Raw genomic sequence first — 25448 nt, 5'->3', positions numbered from 1 at the left:
CCTTTCAAACAGTTGAATAATAACACCAATATATAATATAATTTCTTTAAATAAAGCGTATGTCCCATCCTTCTGAGATGAGTACAATGAGGACCCAAATTGTTGGGGGCAATATGCTGATTCTGTAAACCGCTTAGAGAGGGCTGTAAAGCAGTATATAAGCCTAAGTGCTATTGCTATAATAACAATTTCACAAATACATGTAGTAGTGTAAAATATTTCTATAATCCAATATGTATAATAAATCTTATATAAGTATAATCTTCTGCTTTAAGTTTAAGCAAGTAGATAAAATAAAATATAGTCTATTAAACTCCAACAATGCACAATATTTTTGCATTCATAGCAGATGTAAACATTAAATCCCCAAATCAAAACTTCACTTTTTTCTTTATCAAGCAAAAAAATCCCAAAGTGGATTTGGAATATGGAAAGAAAAATAGTCAATTTTTAAATCTTTAATCAAAATTTTTTTCCATTTCAGCCAGATCAATTAATTTCACAATACATTCTTTCCTTGTGGGAATTCATATATCCTTCCATCTCTGTGCTTAACAAAGCCTTGTGGCAGATATCATTTATAAAAGCCAAGTCCCCTAGTTATCCATCAGACCAAAAAGAAAAGCTTCTGGTTTCTGTACATGAACTTTAAGAATCTTCAGGATCAAGCAAGTAAACCGCATTTAATGAAGAACCAAGCCGTTCTACTTAGCTGTACATTTTTATTTCAACTGTAATAACATGCATCTACAGATGAACTGATTATATCCCATTTTCTGTCACGCTGAGCTGAGAATTATTGTTTTCAGTCTACAACCTTGTGGCTAAGAAAAAAACAGTATGATTTCTACAATTGGATTGTGCTGCTGAAGTTACTCTGAGCATAGCTGATATCCCATATAAGGAAGCCTATTTTTTCTTTTTCTCTTAAAGTAACCCTGAGAAAGGGATTGAAAAATCACCCTAATTGGGAAATAATCAGAGATGGTCTGAACATTATGTTTTCCAGGTGATTCTTCCATTAGTCTGTAAATTTAAAATTGAATGAGCCTCAAAGGTGAATACTGTATACTTGCTTATACAGTTGTTCCTACAGGGACAGAAGAAAGGTAAATAAGTCATTCCTGCTTTTAACGTATTGAAGGGATATCATGAATGAGCTGTGTTCCATTCCTGCTTTGAACTTGGAGCTGAACTTGGAAGAAGATACAGTAGAAGAGTATATATATTTTTTTTTTTTAAATTTTCATTTTTCTTATACATGATAAGAATTTTACTCAAAATTTTAAACACATACAACAGCCATATGGCAAACAGGTAATACGGAGTAGCTAAGTTTACCAATCTTACATACGCAATAAAGAAGGGTCAAGAATAATCAGAATATCATACGAAAGAGAATAAGTAAAACCAACACAATACCAAATATCTTTGTCACCTCCTAGTTTTGGATCTCAGAACTCTGGGTTCAGCCTGACCCAACTCCAGGGCCGCAACAGCGGCAGCTGCCTCCGCCCCATGGTCTATAACCTCCCCTTCTTCAATTCCTGGGTCATCTAATTCCAGGAGGGCTTTGTGTTCCTCCACGTAGGCCGCGGCCTCCGCAATTGTACTAATTTTTTTCGTAATGCCCTCCCGGAAAATCATCAATCCCTCTGGCATCAGCCATCTGAAGCCTACTCCTTCTGGTACAATTTGCTTGACAAAAGTAATATTTCTTTCTCATTTCACGACCTGTCTGGGAATCTGCCTCAGAATGGCTATCTCCTGCCCCTATAAGTCAGTGCCCCACTCCTATGTTTTCTAAGAATTTCATCTCTCGCCTCTTTTCACAAATTTGACATGAACCTCTAGGAACTGCATGCGTGCGTGCATATTGTGAATTAACTCTATAAACTCGATCCACATCCCAATTCATAAAATCAACACCTCTCCCAAGAAATTCTCCCAACAGTTTAGTCACAACATCTCTCAAATCTTCTTGGTCCACTTCTTCCAAATTTTGAAACCTAAGGAAATAAGACATTTTATCCATCTGTAGTCCAAGCACAGCATTGCTTGTCATCTCCCCTCTTTTCTGCACTGCCCGCATCTCACCCTCCAGACCTTCCACTTTCTGCTTATTTTCTGCTGAGACTTGTTGAGTATCCTTTAAATCCTTTTGGATAGTCACAATTTCTGCTCTTATTTCATCCAGTTTCTTGTCCATATTAGATAACTTTTCCAAAATTCTCTCCATTTCTCCAGCAGTTGGTCTCTGACCTTTTGCCATTTAAAAAAAAAATTTTCAAAGTCCTCAGGCAAGCACAGTATCCTTATAATTTCCTCTGGATCCACCAGGGGGCACTCACAGGAGCAACGAGTCCAGAGTACAGTTAGTCAACCAGGAAACCGAAGGGAAGTGATGACGACTTCCGGTATCCGGTGGCAACGGACGTCTGGAAGGCTTCTCCTGCCTCCAGTGTCCGAATCCGGCCACCGCTGAGGCCCTCAGGGGCCAGGTGTTCCGAAAAGGACACCTGCCGCACGGACGGCTCGCCAGGGGTCTCCCAGCCGATATATAGGACTGGGGGGACCGATGCTGGCCCTAGGCTCGGCGGGTTCGGAGGCCACAGGCCGCGGCCATTATTTTGGTCGTCGCCTAGGCCGCTGTGCCCAGTGACACCGGGGCTTTGGATTTATAATTGCAGCAGCCTGGTGGTGAACAGGGAACGGAGAAGAATTGAGGAATGAAGAAGGGAAGGGGATATCGGCAAACGTGAGTGGAGTACCCTGGAGTGCGGGGGGGTTTTCCTCCCCTGCGACTGGAAGGAGTACGAATCACTTTGGAGAGAGGAGAACTTAAAATAACAAGATTACCGGTTTTGTGGAGCTCTGGAGAGAAGAGGTGATGGAGAAATTTAGGAGGGAGGGTTTGAGGCCCCCCCTCCCTCTGGGGAACAATGGTGGCGTCCAGCTTCCGCCTTCACTATGAGAATCTTAGTAGAAGAGTATATTAAGTAGTAAATTTAATGTCTTAAACATTAGACAGGACATTAGCTCCTGAGGGATTGCTGTTTATTGGCGGAAAATTTTGGTTTTTCAGTTTATTTCTAGCCAAATTATTGAGTTGTGCAAACTTATCGTGTTGAAATAGAGTCCTTAGAGACGAGGTAGCTTTATCAAACTTAAAATTTACTTGTGAGAGTTTACTCAAATGTTGCTTAAATACCATGTTGGCTTTTTTATATGTAAGTGCAAAGCAGAAAAATGTTTTATTAAGCACCTCTTATTCTTTTGTGTGAGGTTGAATTGCTGAGCTGATTTTGATCCTGTGGACCAGTGATATTTTGCCTACCTTGAAGTAGCAAACCATAATGAATCTATCTGAAGGCATATTAGAGCAAGAAAAAGAAATGGATATCAAAGTAATTTATACATTAATATTTTTTTCTCAAAAAAGTGGGGCAAAGATCCTCTTTATTGATAGGTATGAAACTGATATACTTTGCTTCTTTGATAAAAAATATTCTTAAAATAGAAAAAATGAAATGCAGTTGTTAACCATGTTTGACAAGATTCTATCTTACAGTATTGCTCAGGACTACAAGTAGATGTGTAGCATGATATAAAATTCTGATTTGAAAATAGTAATGACTGTGGTTTGATTTAAAACTAAAGGAAACAGAACAGAAACAGAATAACACAGTTGGAGAGCTCTTCAGTCAGGAAACCCTATACCAGGGGTGTCAAACACAATGTCATTGAGGCCCGCATCAGGCTTGTGTTTGACCTCAGGGGGACAGGGTGGGTATGGCCAGCTCGACATCACCCATGTCAGGGTGCCTGTGGTGGCCTGAGTGCTCTGCCAGAAAAAATGGGTTCCTGAGCTCCTCCTCTTGCAACCTTCTGCCAGCAAAAATGGAGCTTGGGTGGGCCGCCCGCAGCCCTTCTGAGCTCCGTTTTTGCTGGCAGAGCCACCGTAGGCCGGTCCTTTGCTGTTTCCAGGGGGCCCCATGGGCCAGATCTAAGCATCCAGCGGGCAATAAGCAATAAGAGGTCAAGAAAAAAGATAGCCTTCTCCGCAATTCAGACATTGTCCTGAAGAAGTTGAGCACAAATCAAGAATGTGCTATTTTAGATTGCATTCTTTTCAAGAGTCAGGAAATGAGGGTGGTGCTGTTTTGACTCTACGGTAATAAAAATCTAGGTCTCTACCCAGTTTTAATGGTTCAAGGCTTGATTGCTAGAAAAAGTGTATAAAGAATTGTATATATCAGAAAAGTATGAAGCTGAGAGAATTCTATTTTTTAGTAAAATAAGTTTTAGTAACACACTGCCGTTTTCATATATTTTAATGTTGAGAGACACTGATGTCCATCCTCTGACAAAATAGATTTGCCAGAGGATCCCCATTTCTGCTAAATATTAGCTGGAAGCTTGATGAAAATTTCAGATTTGAAAACATATATGGGGGCTACATAGAAAAAAAGAGGATGCAAAACATTGTTACTGAATATAACCAAAATGACTGATAGAAAAAGTATAATATTTGCTTACATTACCTTATGAAAACCATGCAAAATATGAAACAAAACAATCAATTTCTTCAGCTTTAGTATGCCAGTAGAATAAGCAGACGTGTTGAATTTGCTAAAGGTAGACCAGTATTTGTCCAAGTACATCTGATCATTTGTTTGTGATTATTTGTTTGACAAAAATGGCAAGGAAGAAACATACAAAGCCAAAGTTATAAAACTTTCATTATAATTCAAAGTGATTATGAAAGTCTGGGATCAGTTCACATGGTCATTTTCTCAATGTGACATATCTTAACAGATCAGTAATTAATTGTGCAGGAGTTAATATTTGATGAGGTTTATTTATAGATGCAATCTCTCAGAAGAATATTCCACATGATGATGAAGTAAATCCAATTGCTATTACAGGAAGAACTTCCAAGAGATCATTAAGATTACAATATTAAAGGTAACGGTAAAGGTTCCCCTCACACATACGTGCTAGTCGTCCCCGACTCTAGGGGGCGGTGCTCATTTCTGTTTCTAAGCCAAAGAGCCAGCGCTTTCTGCTGGCAGTTCCATGGTCATGTGGCCAGCATGACTAAACACCAAGGCACATGGAAAGCTGTTACCTTCCCACCAAGGTAGTCCCTATTTTTCTACTTGCATTTTTTACATGCTTTCAAACTGCTAGGTTGGCAGAAGCAATATTAATGTTACACATTTGTTCCGTTCTTTCTGTTTTAAAAATTCTGAAACTCTGAATTGGCCTTTGTAAATATCAGCTTACAGTTTATATTTTGTGGGTATATATAATGGATTTCCATACTATTTATTACAATCTAACATATATCATGACCTATAGCATGTTTATCTGAATTTGAATAGCAATATTGTGGTTTTAATTTTGTAAGTTCAAAGGTAGTATATAACTAGTAAGGATTTGTAGGGATAAGAATTTGCAGGGGACACAAGCACTTAACAAGAATATATAAATCCTCACTTTTCCTTTGAGTCACATCAGTTATATTTATGTTTAGATTCAAGAAATGAATAGCTCTTTGCCATGTGAGATTGAAATATCCTGTTTTTGTTTTTTTTTGGTGTTGTTTTTTTTTTTGGTTATCTTGCCAAGAACCAGAAAATACAAGGGGGCTAAGTGTTCCAGGAAAAAAAATATATGTTTTTGAGAATAAAACTGTATATGCAACTCACAAATGTTAATCAGATGAACACATGCTAGCTCCTTTGTCTTCAGAGATGTCTGAAAAATTCTCACATAATATTGTCTATCCTGCTTGTGCTGCAAATAAACTAATAAAGTGCATGGTGTTCATTGACCATTGGATTGAGATTTACGTCATGGTGCTCATGAGACAAAACAAGTTTTTCCCCCCATAGGCATGAAACAACTTTATAAATACTTTTAACTCCCTCCCCACTTTTTTAAAAAAAGTTGTGAATAATTGCAATTCAGTTTATTCAATTTATATCCAAACTATGTTTTAAGAAAATTGTATGAAAAGTAATGAGTTATTTATAAAAATAATAAAGATGGCATAAAAAAATCTTTAAAAAACTATACATTGTGGTTTAGTGACTTCTACCAAAGTAGAAGTCCTTTAAAAACACAAATTTATTACCACAGTGTAGAATTAGGTAAATCCTATTAGAATAAGATGGCAACCATTTTCACTTAGACAGGATGATTGTGCTTTGAGAAATGATTGTTAAAACTTTCAGTTGATCTCTTATTTCTCAAGGCTTCTTTCTTTGTAATGAAACTATTCCAGTAATCTATAATAATCTCCTCTGAGTCCCCACAGCCCTTGGGCCTGCTTTCCCCCCCACCCCACCCATGGTCCTTGCAGGCCTTTCTCTCTGTCCCATCCCTGCAGTTGATCACAAAAGGCTCTTGATTCTCTCTGAGCTTGGTGGTTTTCTTACAAATGTTTCATTTGTAATTAGGTAACATTTCAGTGCTAGTAGGGAGTTGGAGTTAGGTTTTGTTCACAGTTTACAGCCCAACCAAAGAACCACTAAGACCACTCCCACTAACACTGACAAATATAATTGAGAGCAAATATCACTCCCCACTAGCACTGATGATGTTACCATATTTTTAGGAGTATAAGACACACCTTTTCCCCCCCCTAAAAGGAGGTGAAAATTTGGATGCGTTTTATACACCTAATGTAGCCCCCATCCTTTGGCCTCTGCCTCCCAGCAATTTACCTCCTTGCAGCAGGCAGCAAGAAGAAACAGCCCATTTCAACTTCAGCACAGCCTGATTAGCACAAGTTGATTGTCGTTGGATCGGCCTCCTGACTTTCAGCTGTTTCAGGCTGCAGGGATTGCCATTGCCTATTGCTGCGCAGGCCTCTGCTGCTTGCTGCAAAGAGGTAAATTGCTGGGAGCAGAGTTTTTTTTTCTTGTGCTAATCAAGCTATGCTGAAAACGAAAGTAAAGCAGTCTGTTTGCTGTAATGAGGCAAAATTGCTGGGAGGCAGAGGTAGATTTCTTTTTCTTGTTTTTCTCACCAAAAAAGGTCTTATAGTCCGGAATGTCTTATACTCTGAAAAATACGGTAGTTTGGATAGTGAAATGTCGCAAGAAAACAATGAAGCTCAGAGAGCATCAAAGACCCCTCATTTCAACCCTGAGCTACTGATATTTTCTATCAGTTGGTCGTAAGGGTGAGCACTGGGACACTGGGGCATAAGTATCTTTGGGAGAAGGGTCTGCCACAACTTCAGATGGTCACTAAGCTATCGATTATTAAGGGAGGACTACTTGTATACTAGGCTCATAAGCACAAAATAAACATACATTTATGAGCCAGGATTGTAAATTTGAGGTTGCACTCCTTTTCTGACACTGAAGTATAATCTTGCTACCTTCTCTCTATTCCTCATATCATAACATCCATAATTCTTAAACTTTATAATTTAATATTCTTTAAGCCATTGTTTTATTAATACAGCACGTTCCAACTCATTTGTGTCTGGACCATTATGAAATCAAAAGTTGTTTTAATGGAATATACTGCCACTTTGGATTTTAAGCAATCCAGATTCCTCTTGCAGTCATTCAAATGCTTTAAAAACATAATTGGCAGTGAGCTGATCTAAACCTTCAATAACACTAATTGACTGTGTTGGAAGAAATATCCATCTGGTTCAGTTCCAAGCTGGGAGAAAGACTCTGGCAACATGGAGGTTGATTGGAAAGATGGTTTAATAATGAAGCAGAACCACATGTTTATGATTCTGGTGCAGCTGAACAAAAGAGAGTTGAGGGGGGGGGAGTTATACCTTCTCTGGGCTTTGTATTTGAGTTTCCTGTTCCTGTGCAAGAACATGTCCTTTAATATTCTATTGGCTGTTGTCAGATTCCTGTGGGGTCATGTAGGGGTTATGTAGGAGTCATAGTTGGCTATAAAGGGAAAAGAGGAAGTCCAAATCCTGGGTGCTTGTCACAGCTAATTTGGTTGATGTTTGGACTGCTCTTGGGTGATATAATGAAGAGGCTTGTGTTCTGAAAGGGTGTTGGGCAATTCCTATTGTGGCTTAATGGCTTTGTCCTGGTTTGGATCTTGAGTGAGGGGCTAATCTTACCATTCTGCCTTTATTTATTTATTTATTTGATTTTTATACCGCCCTTCTCCCGAAGGACTCAGGGCGGTGTACAGGCAGAATAAAACGAAACAATACAAAATACAATTAAAACGGAATTTAAAAAACTTATTTAAATTAGCCTGAAAATTTAAAAATTTACCATAACTAAAAAAAAACCTTTTAAAATTAATAAAATTTAACATTTAAAATTCAATTTAAGCCAGCCCCGCGCGGATAAAAAGGTGTGTCTTCAGTTCGCGGCGGAAAGTCCGAAGGTCAGGTATTTGGCGTAAACCTGGGGGAAGCTCGTTCCAGAGTGTGGGAGCCCCCACAGAGAAGGCCCTTCCCCTTTGTTTAGACTTTGCTGCAGGGAGTTTCAAAATTTCCTATCTTGAATAGATTACCAAATCTGCATTTCTAAAAAGTGCCTCCTCAGTTTCTGCTTGGGGCCAAGGAGTTTGGAACTGCTTCATGTTTCTAAAAAAATAGGTTTCTCCATTTCTCATCTGCCTTTTTTTAATATTCCTCAAAATATTCATTCTTCCAGGAGGCAGCTTCCCATAACTGATACAACTTGAAAAACAAATTGTCTGCAGTTTTCAAATTGGGATTACTCCAGAATGTGTCATATCAATAAGTATCTAAATTATATATTTTGTCTTAACATCTTCCAAATGCTGATTGGAGTTTTAATGCAGAGGATATAATAGAACTTAGAAATGGAGCTGTGTGATCTAGTTTTCCTTTATTGTTTGACAAATGAATCAGTATAATAGAAAGGAAAAATTGAAGGCTTGTTATTTTAGTAGTTTGGTATCTATGCATCTGTCTATATGTCTATTTTAAATGGATTTTTTATTCATAGTAAATAAAAGATTGTTTAAGTTACTAAACATTTAAAATAAAAAACACTTAGTTCATTGTAAGATTATTTTTCATTTTGGGGGGGTTCTGTTTTGTTTGGGATAGTTTAATATAGTATTTTTTTTTCCATCACCATATTTCCCGTTCTGTGTTCATGTACTGTGCCACTGGCAAATACTTTATATAATTTTTGTTTATCACTTTTTCAGTAAAGCAATCAAAAGCTTAAGGGATTTCATCATTTAGCTGAGTAGTGATCCAAAGTGGTAATTCCACATCATTTGAAACTGGAAATTAAGCTTGATCCTTTTTATCGTATTCACAATTTAATATGCTTCAAAACATTGCCTTTTGGGGAATAATATAATGTTTATAAATAAAAAGGAATTGCACATAGTGTAATCATGTACATACACCAATTTTCAAGGAAAATTATTTTATGCACACTCAAATGGATTGTACTGATATTCATTAGAATCCCATTATTTTCCTTTTGCAGATAAATTCTGAAGTATCAAAATTGCTCTTCTGTTTTGTCAACTATGTTTAGTTTTAAACCTTGGCATAATCTTAATAATAGTTTTAATTTTCTTCTTTAGCTGCGCAAGGTGAAGAGACAAAATGTGCTTTTAGAGACTCCTACCAAAATGAACATGGAATTAGTGAAAGTCAGATTTCTCAAGAGAATGGTACAGTTTTATGTATGAAAGGAAGTACCTGCTATGGTCTCTGGGAGAAAACCCGAGAAGGAGAAATACGTCTTGTAAAACAAGGTAATTTCAACCATCGTGGTGCTGTTTTATTTTTTTCTACTATGGTTTGATGTAATGTTTTTAATGAAGTAATGTAATCCTGCTAAGGATTACTAACCTTTTTGGCACAGGAGGTATTTGGAAAATGTAGAGTTTATTATGGGAAATTCCCCAGAAATGGCTGCTGTTGAATGTTAGCTTATCCCAAAACATCTTTTTATCAGAAACGTATAACCTCTAGCCTCCTGGGAAATTTTCTGCTTATATTCTTTTTCCTGAGCAGATGTATAGCTTCCAAACTCTAAGATTTTATATCCAGGTGAGATATAAAAGGAACAACAACACAGTATTTATAACAACTAAGAATACATAGATTATACAGTACATGGATTGTCTCATCTATTGTTACATTAAAGGCTACAGTCTCTGGACTTTTGAGAATTTTTACTCAGACCCATATTGCTCATAGTTTTAGCTCTTGTTCAAGAATCACTGTTCAATTTGTAATAATCATAAGCCAGGAGCTGATTTATTGAAGTATATAATGAGTGTTATGCCTAGCGATTCCATTTACTCTTGTTTTTCACAAAGGGATAAACATACCAAGCAGGGAATAAGGATCTTGGATTATATCAGAATCAGTAGAAATGAGTTCAGTATTCAGAATCATAATCCCAAACTCTGTGTTCTTTAATATGTGCTTTCTAACAAGCTTATATGCTTGTACAAAGGGTGGAACTACATTATATATGTTCCTTGTTCATATTATAGTTTAGTAAATTAAGATTCCTGGTTTATTACAAGCTAATAAGGCTGCAAATGGAACACTATACTGCTGATGTATATACAATATAATTGTTATTTTATATTTATTTGATTTACTGTTGTGAAGTGGTAAATAAAATAAAAAATATCTGATTGTACCAGTGGATTACTTTTTAACTTTTTAAAATTTGGTTTGGTTAGTTAGTTTTGTAAGGGACTAAAGGATAAATTTTCAATTCTGCTTGATCTAAAAGGGCCGCTCGTACATGCGTGGGGGCGGGGCGCATGCATGGGGGATGAACGTGCATTGCATTTTGGGGGTTCAGGTACCCCCCGAAGGGTAGGAAGGTAGGAAGTCTTATCTTGAATATATCACCTTTAATTACGCAGCCTTTTCTCTCACCTTGGGAAAGATGATTCACAATATAAACTGAATGAAACTGATGTACTATTTTATGTGCCATTTATTTCAGGATGTTGGACTCATATAGGAGACCCCCAAGAGTGTCATGCTGAAGAATGTATAGTAACAAACACTCCTTCCTTGATTCAGAATGGGACATACCGTTTCTGCTGCTGTAGTACCAACCTGTGCAATGTCAACTTCACAGAGAACTTTCCACCACCAGTTCCTATAGATCCAACACCTTCTGGTGAGTTACCCCAGACTGAATTACAATTAGTAGTGAACAGCAATTGTGATTTAAGGAAGAGTATGGAGTTGAGTCTGAGACGCTCCAAAAAATCCTATTGTTTTTTTGTTGATGTGTAAATGATCCCATATTTATTTTATCCAGAAAAGCACTGAGACTTTCTGGTTTCATTTAATGCTCTTTATAAAATTCCATGATACTGTGCTACAATGATGTAAGATTATCACTTTAAATATAGGCTTCAATAAATCTATTTCACAGACATGTGCAAGAGTTCATATCAGAATAGAATTTTACTAGTGGGGTTGGAATTGTATTTTAAACTTTAAATTTTAGTTTTGAATATTCTTTATTAGATATAAGTATTTGTTACCCTAGGATGTAATCCTGAAATGCTTAGACACATCCCGTTATAAAACTAGGATCTTTGTGTTTTAATAGTTTGTTAAAACATTACTACAAACCTGAATTATGGCTTGCCTAACTGCACACCAAATAACTCTTGGGATCTGAGCAAAGGAGTCATCAATTTAGTTTTAGCTGCAGTATTTTGTTTCTTCTCAGAACTTTGTTTGTGATAAATAGCTTAGAAGAAGGGATTTAATCAGATGGCTTCTGGATAAGAAATGGCACAATCAACATATTTTTGTTAACTTTCAAAATTGCAGGAAACATTCTGTACACACTCTACAAACACATACTATGTTGTGTTAGATAAATATATATTTTTCATAGGTTATATTGAGATGTCAGACTCTTCAGACATGTTCTGAATTGAAAAAAATCTGTTTATAACTATTAAAATGAAATAAATACTTTTAACTAACATTGAATATTAGCTGTTAAAAGATAAAATATTACTCTTCAATGAAATATTGTTAGAAGGACATAGAAGCAATTTAAATCTTTTCTATAGTTTTCAATATAGGATTAAGTCATAAACCAGAATCTAATAGCAAGAGAATAATATTATTTAATATCTATATGCCCAGTTAGGTGTCCTTCAACTCATATTCGAAAGAATTAAAATTCCTGCTTTCTCCATACCTATAGAATTGTACTAGGAGATTGCCTTGTTCTGTAAACAGTGAAATTCAATGCAGGTAATCCTCGAGTTAGGAATGTAATAGAGCTAACCAATTACATTCGTAACTCGAGGATTTGTTGGAGTCAATCACGTCAAATGAATGTGATCACTCCCTGCTTTCACCCACAGATTTGCTAATCGAATGCACAGCTTGTTAAGTGCACATGAGGTATCTCAGGGTGGGGAAGGCCATGGGGGGGAGGGAAGGAGGCTAGCTGCTAAAGACCATCCAAGGCTTCCCCTGACCCACTGAGATACCTTATACTCCTTCCCCTGGGGTCTCTACAATTGCTCCCCCACATCCTGCTGCGTTAGATCACTTACCTTGAAGATCTAGCAAGCTTTTTCCTCTCCAGCCTCTCTGCCGCAGTTTCATTGCCTGCTTGTGGTCTTGGTGCAAAAAGCATCTTCCTGTGGTGGGGTTGTGGGTGGTAAATAGGCAGGGCAATGTTGCAATGCCTCTGTGGTGTCATTCATAAGTGTGAACGACTGCTGTGGTGATGCAACATTCGTAACTTCGGGACTGTGTCATAAATACTTGGGGTGGGGGTTATTTTGTAATTTTGAAAGCAGTTAAGTGAACTGTCATAAATCGAGGATTACATGTACTTTACCACAAGGTTGCTTATTTTCAAGGCATATTCTCACTGGCCATTGTTTGTGTCATTCTTTTTAAAATTACAAATCAACATTTTTCTTCATACCTTTCAGAGCATGCTAAGGAATCATCCCAGGACTATCAAATTAATTATTGGTAGAAATGTAATAAAAGTGCTGGCATTGGCCTGAGGATAATGAAGGCTGTAGTACTGTACATGAAGTTTGTGATAGGAAGAGAAATTGTCTTCCCTGTATTCTTATTCCTTATTGTCTTTTATTTTAATATTTACATTATTAATGATAGTGGAAGAAACTGACAGTAAATGATATTGACCAGTACTATGGGATAATTCAAGTTTCAGCTGAAAAAAATCTAAATCAATATTCTTACTGTTCCCTCTTGGAAACATAAAGATGACTTTGTGAGTGAATAATAAGAAAATAACAGAGTATATGCCCCTTGCACATTGATTTAAAATACATTAATGTATTTGAGGATTGAGTTCTCAGATATGCTTCCTGCATTGTTAATCTTAATCCTAAAAGCCCTTGGCAGACACATCCTGAATACTAATATGGCCTATTTCTTATATGCCACACTGTAGGAGAGTATTATCAGTATATGAGTAAAAAAAGGCATTAGTGTTAAATAAGTGTTGTTCTTAACCAGATAAAGAATTCGTATTTTGAAAATCCAAGTTAATTATTATATTGTCTATAATTCTTATTCATTTTTATGAAATTTGGTAGTTACAATTGAGGGAATGGTAGTGGAAGTGAATGTATTTATTTCTAGTTCTGCTTAGTTCTTCCTTAAGGTCAGAAGAGAGACAGTCTGCTACAGCATGAAATGCTTCAAATATGATTATCCAAAAGGTGCTTTGGAGCACACAGAAGCACCTGTTTTCATCTTACAGCAACTACGTATGTCTTTAAAATGTCACAGATAAGTGTGCTCAGTTGCCTATTTAGAGATCAAATCCAAAATGCTACTACAGCATTGAGATGTATTGCATTAATTAGAGGAGTAGAGTGTTCCTTCATTGTCTGCCAGTTTTTTTCTTTGTCTGCAGCTCTGAATGTGTCTGGCAGTGACCCTGGTTCCTCTGGCTAGAGAAAAATGGTGGTGTGGCAGCTCATAATCTCATGTGAAATACTTCAAATATAACACCACAGTTCATTGAATGGAAAAATAGTATCAGGAGTTATTTTGACTTTTCACCAAAGAGCAATTGCTGTTGAAACAGAATACAGATTATATGGTGGAATACTTTGCTTCCCTAAAATTATTTTTTTCAAGCTTTTCACATTCCTGTGCAATAAAAATTAAGTGACATGAGTAGATTATGAAATGCAAAGTGTTTAAAGTGTAACTAGTTGCAAAGTTACCTCTAAAGGAAGAAAAACATTTCATAGTATAACTAATCTAAAACATTTACACATTTGATTGCCAACATAAGGCATAAATATTTGCCATTAATGTAAAAATAATCAAATATACTTATTAAATTTAGCATCTCTTTACAGCCGAGACTAATAATCTCCATTTTATGAGATGGCATTACATAGGAAAGGTCAGCAGCATAATTTTCATGGATGCCAATTACCAACACTGCTAAGTGGTATTCAGAGATGTCATACGTTAGAAAATATATTAAAACTTTCAAAACTCAGCAGATTGTGCAATTTCAGGCAAGATGATAAGAGATCAATATATTTGATCAATCAATCTAGAGATAGCCACCTACAGCAGAAAAGATTGATGTTCTAATCAATACCGAGTTTCATGCAGATTGCAGTTCAGCCTTTCACTGCCAACTCAAAGCATTTACATATTCATTTGGCAACTCTGACAGGCAAAAAAAAAAAGCCCATTGGCAGTACAGGAGGATCTAAGTTCATTTAGAAATGTATTTGATGTTCATGAAGAACAATAGAAATGACAGATTTGAAGTGGTAGATAGCAGTTGAGCAGATTATAATTTGTCAACTCATTACAGAATGGCTAAACTGTGCTGTTTGGCTAGCTAAAGATAATCCCCAAATGGTAAATCAGTCACATTCATGTTGGTTTAATTCTGAAACATTCTGAATTGTCATAGAAAAAAAAGAGAGCTCTAGTCTTCTGAACCAATCTACAAGTTTAGGATATTTAACATTCTGTCCCCACTATCCCCTTATTTTCCTAATTGTTGGAAAACAAGCTTCCTGTTGCATCACAGCCACATGGAGAAGACGCTGGATTTTTCCTGTCCTTCTCTGTTCTCATGTATTTGTTGGTCCAGTCACTAGAAGCAGATTATTTTGCAGAGGTGGGACCAGGCAAGAATTAGTTTTGGGGAAGGAGAAAGATGACAATATGATCAGTTAAACTGGATATTATTTTCTGTTGCAAGATTTAATCTTGTGTAAAATTACACAAAGAGTGTGTAATTTTAAAAGGTCCCTATAATTTAAAGTAGTTAGTTTTGGAATTCAGGCTAAAATGTTCACTGACATCTCTTCTTAAAAAAAGAGGAATAAGTGTTAATTTAATGTATTATAATGGCCACTCAGCAATTAAGTATGTAAATTGGAAATAATTGATGCATTATAATTGATATTCTTTATTTATTCAAATGGTCCCCTGTAGTTCATTATACATTAAGAAGGAGTACTTTGCTTTAGCATAAAGTGTTTTTTGTTTTTTGTGTCTTACCTATGTTTTAATCTTATTTATATACTACTAAAACTCTCATGTCTGTAACCTTTAACTGGGCAAAATGGTCCATTTTAGGGCAAAACTTTTCAATCAAAATAACTCAAATTTACAGAATATGTCCAAATTGCAGGACATATTCTGCATTCCCTAGAAATATGTATGAAATAAGTGCCTACTTGTTTGAAATGTTTTAAACTGATTCCACTTGGATATCTAATGAAACCTAATAGTGAAAGAATCAAGAATGGACTAACATTCTAGTCTTATGTATGCAGGCTTTAACTTGCATCTGAGAGTGTTTCTCTGGATTCCTATCAGTTCCATAAACTCCTGAAATAAATTTGGGGATTTTTTTTAATTTGCATTTATATCCCGCCCTTCTCCGAAGACTCAGGGCGGCTTACACTATGTCAAGCAATAGTCTTCATCCATTTGTATATTATATACAAAGTGAACTTATTGCCCCCAACAATCTGGGTCCTCATATGCAAGGTTTCCAAAGGAAACAAGAAATCCATTCCATCAATATTCAATCCATTTAGTTAATAGCAAGTAATAAGAGAAGTATTTGTCCTTAAAAACTCCCAAGATGATGGATACATATACTTTTTAAAAAAGAACTAGATCTAATGATCACTATTAATTTGAGTATTTTTTTAATTTTTGTTTGGTGTCTTGAAGATTATTTGTATTTAATATTAGGATGTACTCTTCTTTGGTAGATTATTATTGCTTGCTTGCACATTGGCAAATAATATTTTAAAAGTGTAAATAAAAGGAACATGGTTCAGTTGCTATAGAAACTGTTATCATTTTAGCAGTGAATGGGCCATTTTGTGTGCTGCATTTTAGTAAGTGCTAGTTCAGTGACAAGTCTAATATTAATTATAATGTATTTTTGTATAAATAGTATTCAGAACAGAATAAATTTGAATGTGTTAGATTAAGAAGAGATGGATGTTTCTTTTTCAGCTATTGAAAAATAGAAATCCTTGGATTGACTCACATATATGCATTCCTGTATTTAGTGAGTCAATATGTGATAGTATGTGGATTTGTTCAATGTTCTTTGGGTTGTTATTGAGATGGAAAAATCATTCAAGGCTACCCTGAGATTTTGCAAAATAGATAGCTTCCACATTTCAACAAAAAGTGTTTTTAGAGCATGATCTAATTCTTTTTAATAAGAGATTGAGGTAAAATAAGGAATAGTGTCTGTGAGACAACATTGTTAGGTTAGGTTCTGAGCATTGGCTCTTGCTGATACTGAGAAGCACCTGAATGACTTGCTTCCAATGGAATTAGTAAGGGAGAAAACTGATAGGTACAGTTAGAAGTAGTAAGAATTTTGAGAAGCGGTTTGGAAATAGTATTTAAGGCATCAAGCTAGAAACTAGAAGATTGGGAGTTTCACACAGATATAATCTGAAATCTGCAGGGATTTGAGTCTTTTTGGTTTTGTTTTGCTTTTGCTCCATAACAGAAATTAGAATAATAGAATAACAGAGTTGGAAGGGACCTTTGAGGTCTTCTAGTTCAACCCCTTTCTCAAGCAGGAAACCTATACCATTTCAGACAAATGGTCATCCAATCTCTTCTTAAAAACCCTCCAGGGTTGGAGCAACATAATTTCTGGAGGCAAGGCATCCCACTGATTAATTATTCTAACTGTCAGGAAATTTATCCTTAGTTCTAAGTTGGTTCCATTGATCATCCATTGATGCCCGATTTTGTCAGTTAAACAGAAGCATCTTTCCTTATGGAAAAATATAAAATGTTGACAAACTTGAATAGGAATGCTTTTTTTAAAAAATCTGGCTATAATCCTTGTGGCAAGTGCCAATACCTATTTGCTGTTGGCACCTATGAACAAATGTATAGAAAAAATACACATTTCCTCAAGTTGTGAGAAAAATGTTAATGAAAAGCAAGTTGGGTTTTCCAGTGGATTGTTGCTATTATGATTACAAAAATGATATCTCGTGGCTAAGGAGATGGAATTTGAAGACACATTTAATGACTATTTGAAATTGCAATGGCACTGAAAAAAGTGACTGATGACTGTTTTTCACACTTAAGATTGTTGCTGCATCCCCATAGTCACTTGATCAAAATTCAGGTGCTCTGACAAGCAAAGTTAATATGGAAGCCAGATTCACTTAACAAACGTGTTACTAATTTAACAACTGCAGTGATTTACTTAACAGCTGTGGCAAAAAAGATTGTAAAACGGGGTAAAATTCACTTAACAACTGTCTCACTCAGCAACAGAAATTTTGAGTTTAATTGTAGTCTTATGTTGAGGATACCTGTATATGCAATGGTGCACAGCTCAAAAGATTCCTTGAAGTAAATTAATTACCTAAGGTGGGTATTTAATGCAAGGTAGTATACTAAATTAATTAATTCAGCAGCATATTTTCCTGAGCACCCAGCTACTACATAAGCCCAGAAAAATAAAATACTCCTTTATGGAGCAGCTGACAGATACAAAAGCAGTGCCCTTGCTGGTTGTGACGTTCCTTTGTCCAGATCTGAATATTGTACACTTTTTAATAAAAAGCAGAAGTAAAAGACTGTTAAATCTGTGCCAGATTACAAACCAGTTGTAGTACAAAAGATAAATTGAAAACATTTCTGCCAAAATTAATAACAAAGACATGAAATTATTGAAATTGAATGTTCTACACACACACACACACACACACATAATTCTGTACAGGAGGCACTACGTTTTTTAAAAAAAACACAGTATATTTTGGATAGTGGAGGAAGAAATGTAATTGTTCTGTCTAAAAAATGTGAGGATTTTGGATCAATTCCGCAAAAGAGTAAAATAATTTTGGCTGGAAGCCTTTTAGGTCTTGCCTCTGAGGAAAATATAAATACTGTAATCCTTAAATTATCTTTTAGAATAAAATTGGTGAGGGACCAGGGAAAGGGAACCCAGGATAACCACTATAGGAAAACTCTGCTTTGCTGCTTGCATATGCAGAGTTGTACATTCTTGGAACAGCAGTAGTAGACAAAGGCTGAGTGTAAGCAAGGAAGCAGACGGCCCGCCTCCAGCCAATGCCCCGGTCTGGCTCCAGGATTTGTAAACAGAAACAGGCCAGGCTCCAATAAGGCAGACAGAGGGTGGCTCTCCCTCCCTCTGATCTGCATGGAGGAAATGCCTACTTGTACAAGCTTTTTTATTACATAAAAGTATCTATGAGCTATTTAAATTTGCCAGAACTGCCTTTCTGTGAATGCTGAAAAAGCATGTAGCATTTAACTGCTTAAAGGATCAAAGTATGTTTCCTGAACAATGCTATGAAATGCAGGACATGGTGTCTGTTAATATCTATAGTTATAAGTATACCCACCTATCCCCTGCCCCAGAATATAAGAATCTTACTATTCTTATATTCTATTTTCTTTCAAAGAAAGTGATGTATTGCCATCAGGCAAATGAAGCATTCCTACAACAAACTCCAGGGCATATCTTGGAAAATCCTAGTCCTTGGTGTAGGTTTAAAACTTGCCTACAGCAATGGTTTCCTTCTGACTGCCCTTGGGCATATATGTCCAGAAGGAGGATTGTAACAGCTAAAACAAATACTTTTGTCTTCATGGATTTCCTGCCTCCAAGTTCTCTTCTCATGGCCAGCCTTGTATTTCCTCTCAAAATGAGGTTTCCTTTTGCCTGAGCATGTAGGCAGTACATTTTAACCTTCTTAGGACTCCAGATTGGCTAGCAGACAAATCTTGTTATGGAGGAAAAAGATAGTTGTTGTATAAAAGGGTGGATGGGCTGTTTACTTCTTTCTAGGAAGTTAGTGATATAGATTTATCATTTATCATGTATTCTGAACTAAAACTCATAGCATAGAGTTCTCATAGTAGTAAGCCAATTTGAATAGAAAGATAATACATTATATAATACACTTATTTTACTCTAGCACTTGTGAAAAATAACTCAGAAACTGATATTATTGCTTAGTCCCATTGTCATTGGGTTCATCTTGCTTTCTGTGCTAGACAGCATTTTAATAAGAATGACTAGAAAAGGTGATCTGGGAATGTAAGCCGCCCTGAGTCTTCGGAGAAGGGCGGGGTATAAATGTAAACAAAAAAAAAAAAAAAAAAAAAAATGTGGAATGACTGGCATGCTAATGACATACCAGTGATTCCAGCGTGTCAGTATAAAATCTCTGTTATTTCACAATACAAACTAAGGTACAAATGATAATGATTCATTTCAGGAAGAATGGTAACCACAGGCTTAAAGTGATAGTTAGATGCTTTCTAACTTTATTAAGTAATTATCAAAGCAATAATAAGTGTTAATGGAGTTTGAAAGCTTCTGGAATTTATTAGAAGCATGCCTGTTTCAGTTTTTGTTCAAAAAAAAAGCTATCATTTCAATTACTAGCTCGTTTTGCAGAGACAACCTTATATTTAGATAAACAAAAATATTTCTTTATTGTACATATATATATTTATTTTATCTTTTCTCTATTATGTTTTATTATTCCTTTATTAGGAATAATAATTAAGGCTTATTTTTTAAAATCCATGTCAAAGGAAATACTATAAAATACTGAGTAAAAAGATTACCAACATCTGCACTGCCACATTCATTGTTTTCTTATTTTGAATCTGTAAACATCCCAAAGAAATAGTAAGTACAAATTCACATTTGCAGAAATATACCATGCTCAATTTTTTACAGTGTATAATTGTTCTGTCTTCAGGTGCTTGGGAAAATAGGTTGACCCTCCCTTATTTATGGCATCCCCTCAAATATTGGAACACTGCTGTCATCTCTAGACTTTCTTTTCACTTTTCATATCCCTAGACTTCACTGCTTTTCATATGGTTTAGCCTCCAGCCCCCTAATCATCTTTATTGCTCTTCTCTGAACTCTTTCTAGAATCTAAACATTTTTTTATATTGTAACAACCAAAACTGGATCCAGTATTCTCCGTATTGGTGGAGACATCAGCCAGGAATGGGTTGTACTCATTTGTTCAGACTGATGGACTGAGTCTGTCAAAGTTGTTAAGTCCCGCCTCTGTTGCTAGGGGATCCAGCTTTTGACTCAGTCCGCCAGACTAGACAGACGTGTCAAGAGTTTCTCCTCCATTCCTGGACTTGCTATTCTCTTTGTAGTGGACTTATCTTTCCTAATTTATTCCTGGACTTTCGAATTTCTGGATTTGTGAGTTTTAACAACAGACTTTTCATTGTTGGATTCAAAGTCCCCGCAGGTTAGAGCTTTGGCTCTAGTCATTGACAGGGGTCTCTCAGCTGCCTGCTGATCTCCTTTAGAGCTCGGTTAGTGTCCTGTTGATTAGAAAGTGATCCGGAACTCCTCGGTGGAGTCAAGTGCTCCCGAAGGCACTGAGAGTCGGATAGTGGAGCTTCGCACTCCCGAGACCAGCAGGAAGTTGGAGATTAGCGTTTCAGCGAACCAAGACCTTATAAAGCAGTAGTAACATTTCACATGATCTTGATTCAATCCTTCTGTTAATGCAGCCTAGAACTGGATCAGTTTTTTGGTAGCTGGAGCATACTGCTGGCTCATATTAAAGTGGTTATCTACTAGGACTTCTAGATCTCTCTCACAGTTAACTTCTGGTGAGCCAAGTTCTACCTATTGTATACCTGTACATTTTTTTTTCTTGCCTAAGTGTAAAAACTTAGTTTTCTCACCATTTTGTTATATAGGACCCAGTGTTTGAGTCTATCAAGATTGTTCTGGATCTTGAGCCTATATTCTGAGGTGTTGGCTATTCCTGCCAGCTGGGTCATCTGCAAATTTGATGAATTTCCCATCTATCCCATCATCTAAAATCATTTATAAAGATGTTGAAGAGTACTGGGGCTAAGACAGAATCTCAGGGTACCCCAATGCATACTTTCCTCCCTGTACATGTAGCTCCATTAAGGACAGCTAGTTGGTCAGCTAGTTACAAATCCATCTGGTGGGGATGCTGTCTATCTCACATTTTTCTAAGTTACCAAGAAGTAGGTTGTGGTCCACTTTATCAAATATAGCAATAGCACTAAGACTTATATACTCCTTCACAGTGGTTTATAGCCTTCTCTAAGTTTAGAGAGTCAGCATATTGCCCCCAACAATTTGGGTCCTCATTTTACCCACCTTGGAAGGATGGAAAGCTGAGTCAAACTTGAGCCAGTGAGATTTGAACTGCCAAATTGCAGTCAACTGGCAGTCAGAAGTAGCCTGCAGTACTGCACTCTAACCATTGTGCCACCATGGTTCATTTTACTGAAATATCTTACTGAAATCCAAGTATACTATGTCCATAACATTTCACTGGTCCACTAATTTAGTCACTTTGTCAAAGAATGAAATAAGATTTGTTTGTCATGATGTTTTTGACAAACCCATGTTGGCTTCTGGTTATAACATTTATTGCTTCTAGGTGTTTGCAGATCTGTGGCTTGATTATCTTTTCCAGAATCTTCCCACGTATTGAAGTCATGCTGATTGGGATCTGTAGTTTCCTGACCCATTTTCCTCCCTTTTTTGAAAAGTAACTACGTCAGCTCTTTCCCAATCTTTTGGTAGTTCTCCGGTGCTCCAGGATCTTTGAAAGATAAAGTTCAGTGGGTCCAAGATCATGTGTGCCAGCTCCTTCAGAACTCTGGGATGTAATCCATCTAGTCCTGATGATTTGAATTCATCTAGGGTAGACAGGTGTTGTCTTACCATTTTCCTGCCTATTTTAACTGGTATTTCTAGTCTCTCTTTTACAGTTCTGTTTCGATAGGTTGGGCTATTTTTTTTTCCTTTTGTGTGAAAAAGATACAAATAATGCATTAAAAACACCTCTGCTTTCTCCTTGCTACCCATCACTTCCTTGCCATCTTCTCCCTTTAGTGTTCATTGTTTCCTTGACTTTTTTCTTGTTTTTTACATGTTGAAAGAAACTTTTTAAAATTATTTTTGACATTTATTGCAAGTCTTAGTTCATTCTGAGACTTAACTTTCTTGACTTCATCTGCAGGCTATATGGTGGTATTCTGCCTCAGTTATGTGTCTCTTTTTCCATTTTTTATACTAATCCTTTTTGTCTTTCAGTTGATCAGAGAGAGTTCTTTTGTACAACCATGATGGTTTTTTTCTTGGATTTCTTGTTTTTCTTTTTCAGTAGCTGACTTGGTTTTTATAATCTTATTTTTCAGAGTTTCTCAAGAAAATTGCCTGTTTTCCAGCTTGATTTGCCTTGTTACCACTCAGTTTGCTAAGTCTCTCCCTCTCTCTCTCTCTCCCTCCCTCCCTCCCCCCCCCACACATCATTGCATTGCAGCTGTTCATCTGAATGGGATCAGTTTCTGTAGCTTAAGTCAGCTATTTTGTGAGGCAGTATACTTCACTCAATATTAGCATAAGCCATGTCCTCCTTCCCTCAGCCTTTACAAATCTCTATGGCAAGAGTTCTTCAAACTACAAGCCATTAAGTGAGTCTGGTTTTCCCCATTGACTTTGCTTGTTGGAAGTTGCCTGGGAATGTCACACATGGAGATCATGGGACCCTGAGATTCTGCAACTGTCATAAATACATATGTGCTGCCAAGCCCCCAAAGTCTGATACCTGACCGTGGGGTTGCTGCAAGTTATAAGTGAGAAGATGGGTTGTAAATCACTTTTTTCAGTGCCATTCTAACTTTGAATGGTGGCTAAATGAATGGTTGTAAGCAAGGACTACCTGTACAGGATTATTAGATAGTTAGAGCACTGCACACCAGAACAACTAGACACAAGAACAGTTTTTTCCCGAAGGCCATCACTCTGCTAAACAAATAATTCCCTCAACACTGTCAAACTATTTCCTAAATCTGCACTACTATTAATCTTCTCATAGTTCCCATCACCAATCTCTTTCCACTTATGACTGTATGACTGTAACTTGTTGCTGGCAATCCTTATGATTTATATTGATATACTGACCATCAATTGTGTTGTAAATGTTGTACCTTGATGAATATATATTTTCTTTTATGTACACTGAGAGCATATGCACCAAGACAAATTCCTTGTGTGTCCAATCACACTTGACCAATAAAATTCAATTCAATTCAATTCAATTCTATTCTATTCTATTCTATTCTATTCTATTCTATTCTATTCTATTCTATTCTATTCTATTCTAATGGGAAGCACTTAAAGACATACCATGTTTTCCTGAAAAATAGACATGACCCGATAATAAACCCAATTGGGCTTTCAAGCACCCTGGAAGTTGGCAAATGGGCCTATTTTCAGCCTCCAGAGGACCTCCAGGGGGTTGGGAAAGGCCGTTTTGGCCCCCACGACTCCTAGAAAAGCTCTGGAATGAGAGAGAAAAATAGGCCTTCCCCACCCCCACCCCCCCAAGGCCCTCCAGAGGCAGGAAACAGCCTGTTTCCCTACTTCTGGTGGACCCAGAAGGCCCGAAAATCAGCTGGCCGGCACGCACATGAGTTCCAGAGCTGAGCTCGCATGCCCACTAATATGGCTACGCGTGCCACCTGTATACAGTTGTTATAGTATGTAGATGATTTATTATCAGGAGAAAAGAAGTCAGAGGTAGAGGACAGTACAAATGAATTGTTGAATTTCTTGGATAGTTACAGTTTGAGAGTGTCAAAAAGGAAATTGCAGCATGTGGAACCTGAGGTGAAGTATTTAGGACATTTGATAAGTCAAGGAAGTAAGAAAATAAATCCAACATCTTCTTAAAAATTTCCAGTGTTGGAACATGCACAACTTCTGGAGGCAAGTTGTTCCACTGATTAATTGTTCTAACTGTCAGGAAATTTCTTCTTATTTCTAGGTTGCTATTTTGTTCCAGGTTAGGTCCAGATAGATGAAAGATATAATAGAGGCAATATTTCATATTATCTCGGAATTTTTTGCATCTATAGATCACGTCAGTGAATAGAGCCCTTTGGAATGTGAGATCTACTTATGAACTTAATTTTTGTACCACCAGGCTAGTTAAAGTTTGGGGTCAGTGGGGAGCTGACTAAAAGTTTATTCTGATTGTAATCAACTCCTCATTGGGGGAGGGAGACAATCTAGTTGTTGTGAAAGTATGCTGCTCTGTGCTGCTCCTCAAGTTGCTTGCTCCAGATTCAACAATATTTGACAGTTGTAGTCCTATATTTAACCTGTGTTGATACATTGTATGTAATTCACTTTGAACACAATGAAACAACTATTAATACCACTATGTGTTTTTCATGTTCTTTTGCCTATAGCATTTTGTAGAAAATATGTAGTATTTGAAGCAGTTGAGAAATTACTAATGCAAATTCTAATACTAGCTAGTACAGATTCATACGAGAACATGATCATATGCGAAGAAAACCCATGCCTTTATCAATGAAATATACTGTTTGTATCTCTCTGTTCATAAATTCTTTTGGCATAGTACAGTGATGGCTAACCTTTTTGCCATCGTGTGCCAGAAAGGGGTGGCACGCATGTGCGTGCCCCCCCAACGTGCCCATAATTCTATGTGACCTCCCCCCGACAGGCAATGGCCCAGTAGGCCTGTTTTTCTCTCCTACCTGTTTCCAGAGCCTCTCTATAAGTCTGGGAGGATGGAAAATGACTTTCCCCATTTACCTGGAGGCTCTCCAGAGGCCAGAAATGGCCCGTTTACCAACTTCCGTTTAGACAGGAAGTGACTTTTTTGCTGTCTCCAGCCTCCAGACTCCTAGAGAGGCTCTGGGGGGGCTGGGGACAGCAAAAAAGCCATTTCCTGTCCAACTGGAAGTTGGTAAACGGGCTGTTTCTGGCCTCTGGAGGGCCTGGGGAGGGGTGGGAAAGGCAGTTTTCCATTCCCCCAGACTCCTAGAGAGGCTCTGGAGCCAGGTAAGAGAGAAAAATGGGCCTTCCCCACCACCA

General features: G+C 37.0%; 1 protein-coding gene across 2 annotated transcripts in view; it reads left to right on the top strand.

Moving 5' to 3' along the window:
* Positions 1-25448, top strand: part of BMPR2 (bone morphogenetic protein receptor type 2) — a 77894-nt gene that overhangs the window by 19844 nt on the left and 32602 nt on the right. For both annotated transcript variants that reach the window (XM_058187002.1, XM_058187011.1), the window contains 2 exons: positions 9580-9753; positions 10971-11150. In XM_058187002.1, coding sequence (XP_058042985.1) covers positions 9580-9753; positions 10971-11150 — 354 coding nt within the window. The remainder of the gene's footprint in view (positions 1-9579; positions 9754-10970; positions 11151-25448) is intronic.

Source organism: Ahaetulla prasina, chromosome 1 (genome assembly GCF_028640845.1).
Source record: "Ahaetulla prasina isolate Xishuangbanna chromosome 1, ASM2864084v1, whole genome shotgun sequence".
In the NCBI taxonomy this organism is placed as follows: domain Eukaryota; kingdom Metazoa; phylum Chordata; class Lepidosauria; order Squamata; family Colubridae; genus Ahaetulla; species Ahaetulla prasina.
Note: the sequence above shows the minus strand (reverse complement) of the source record. Positions and strands in the feature narration are given on the sequence as shown.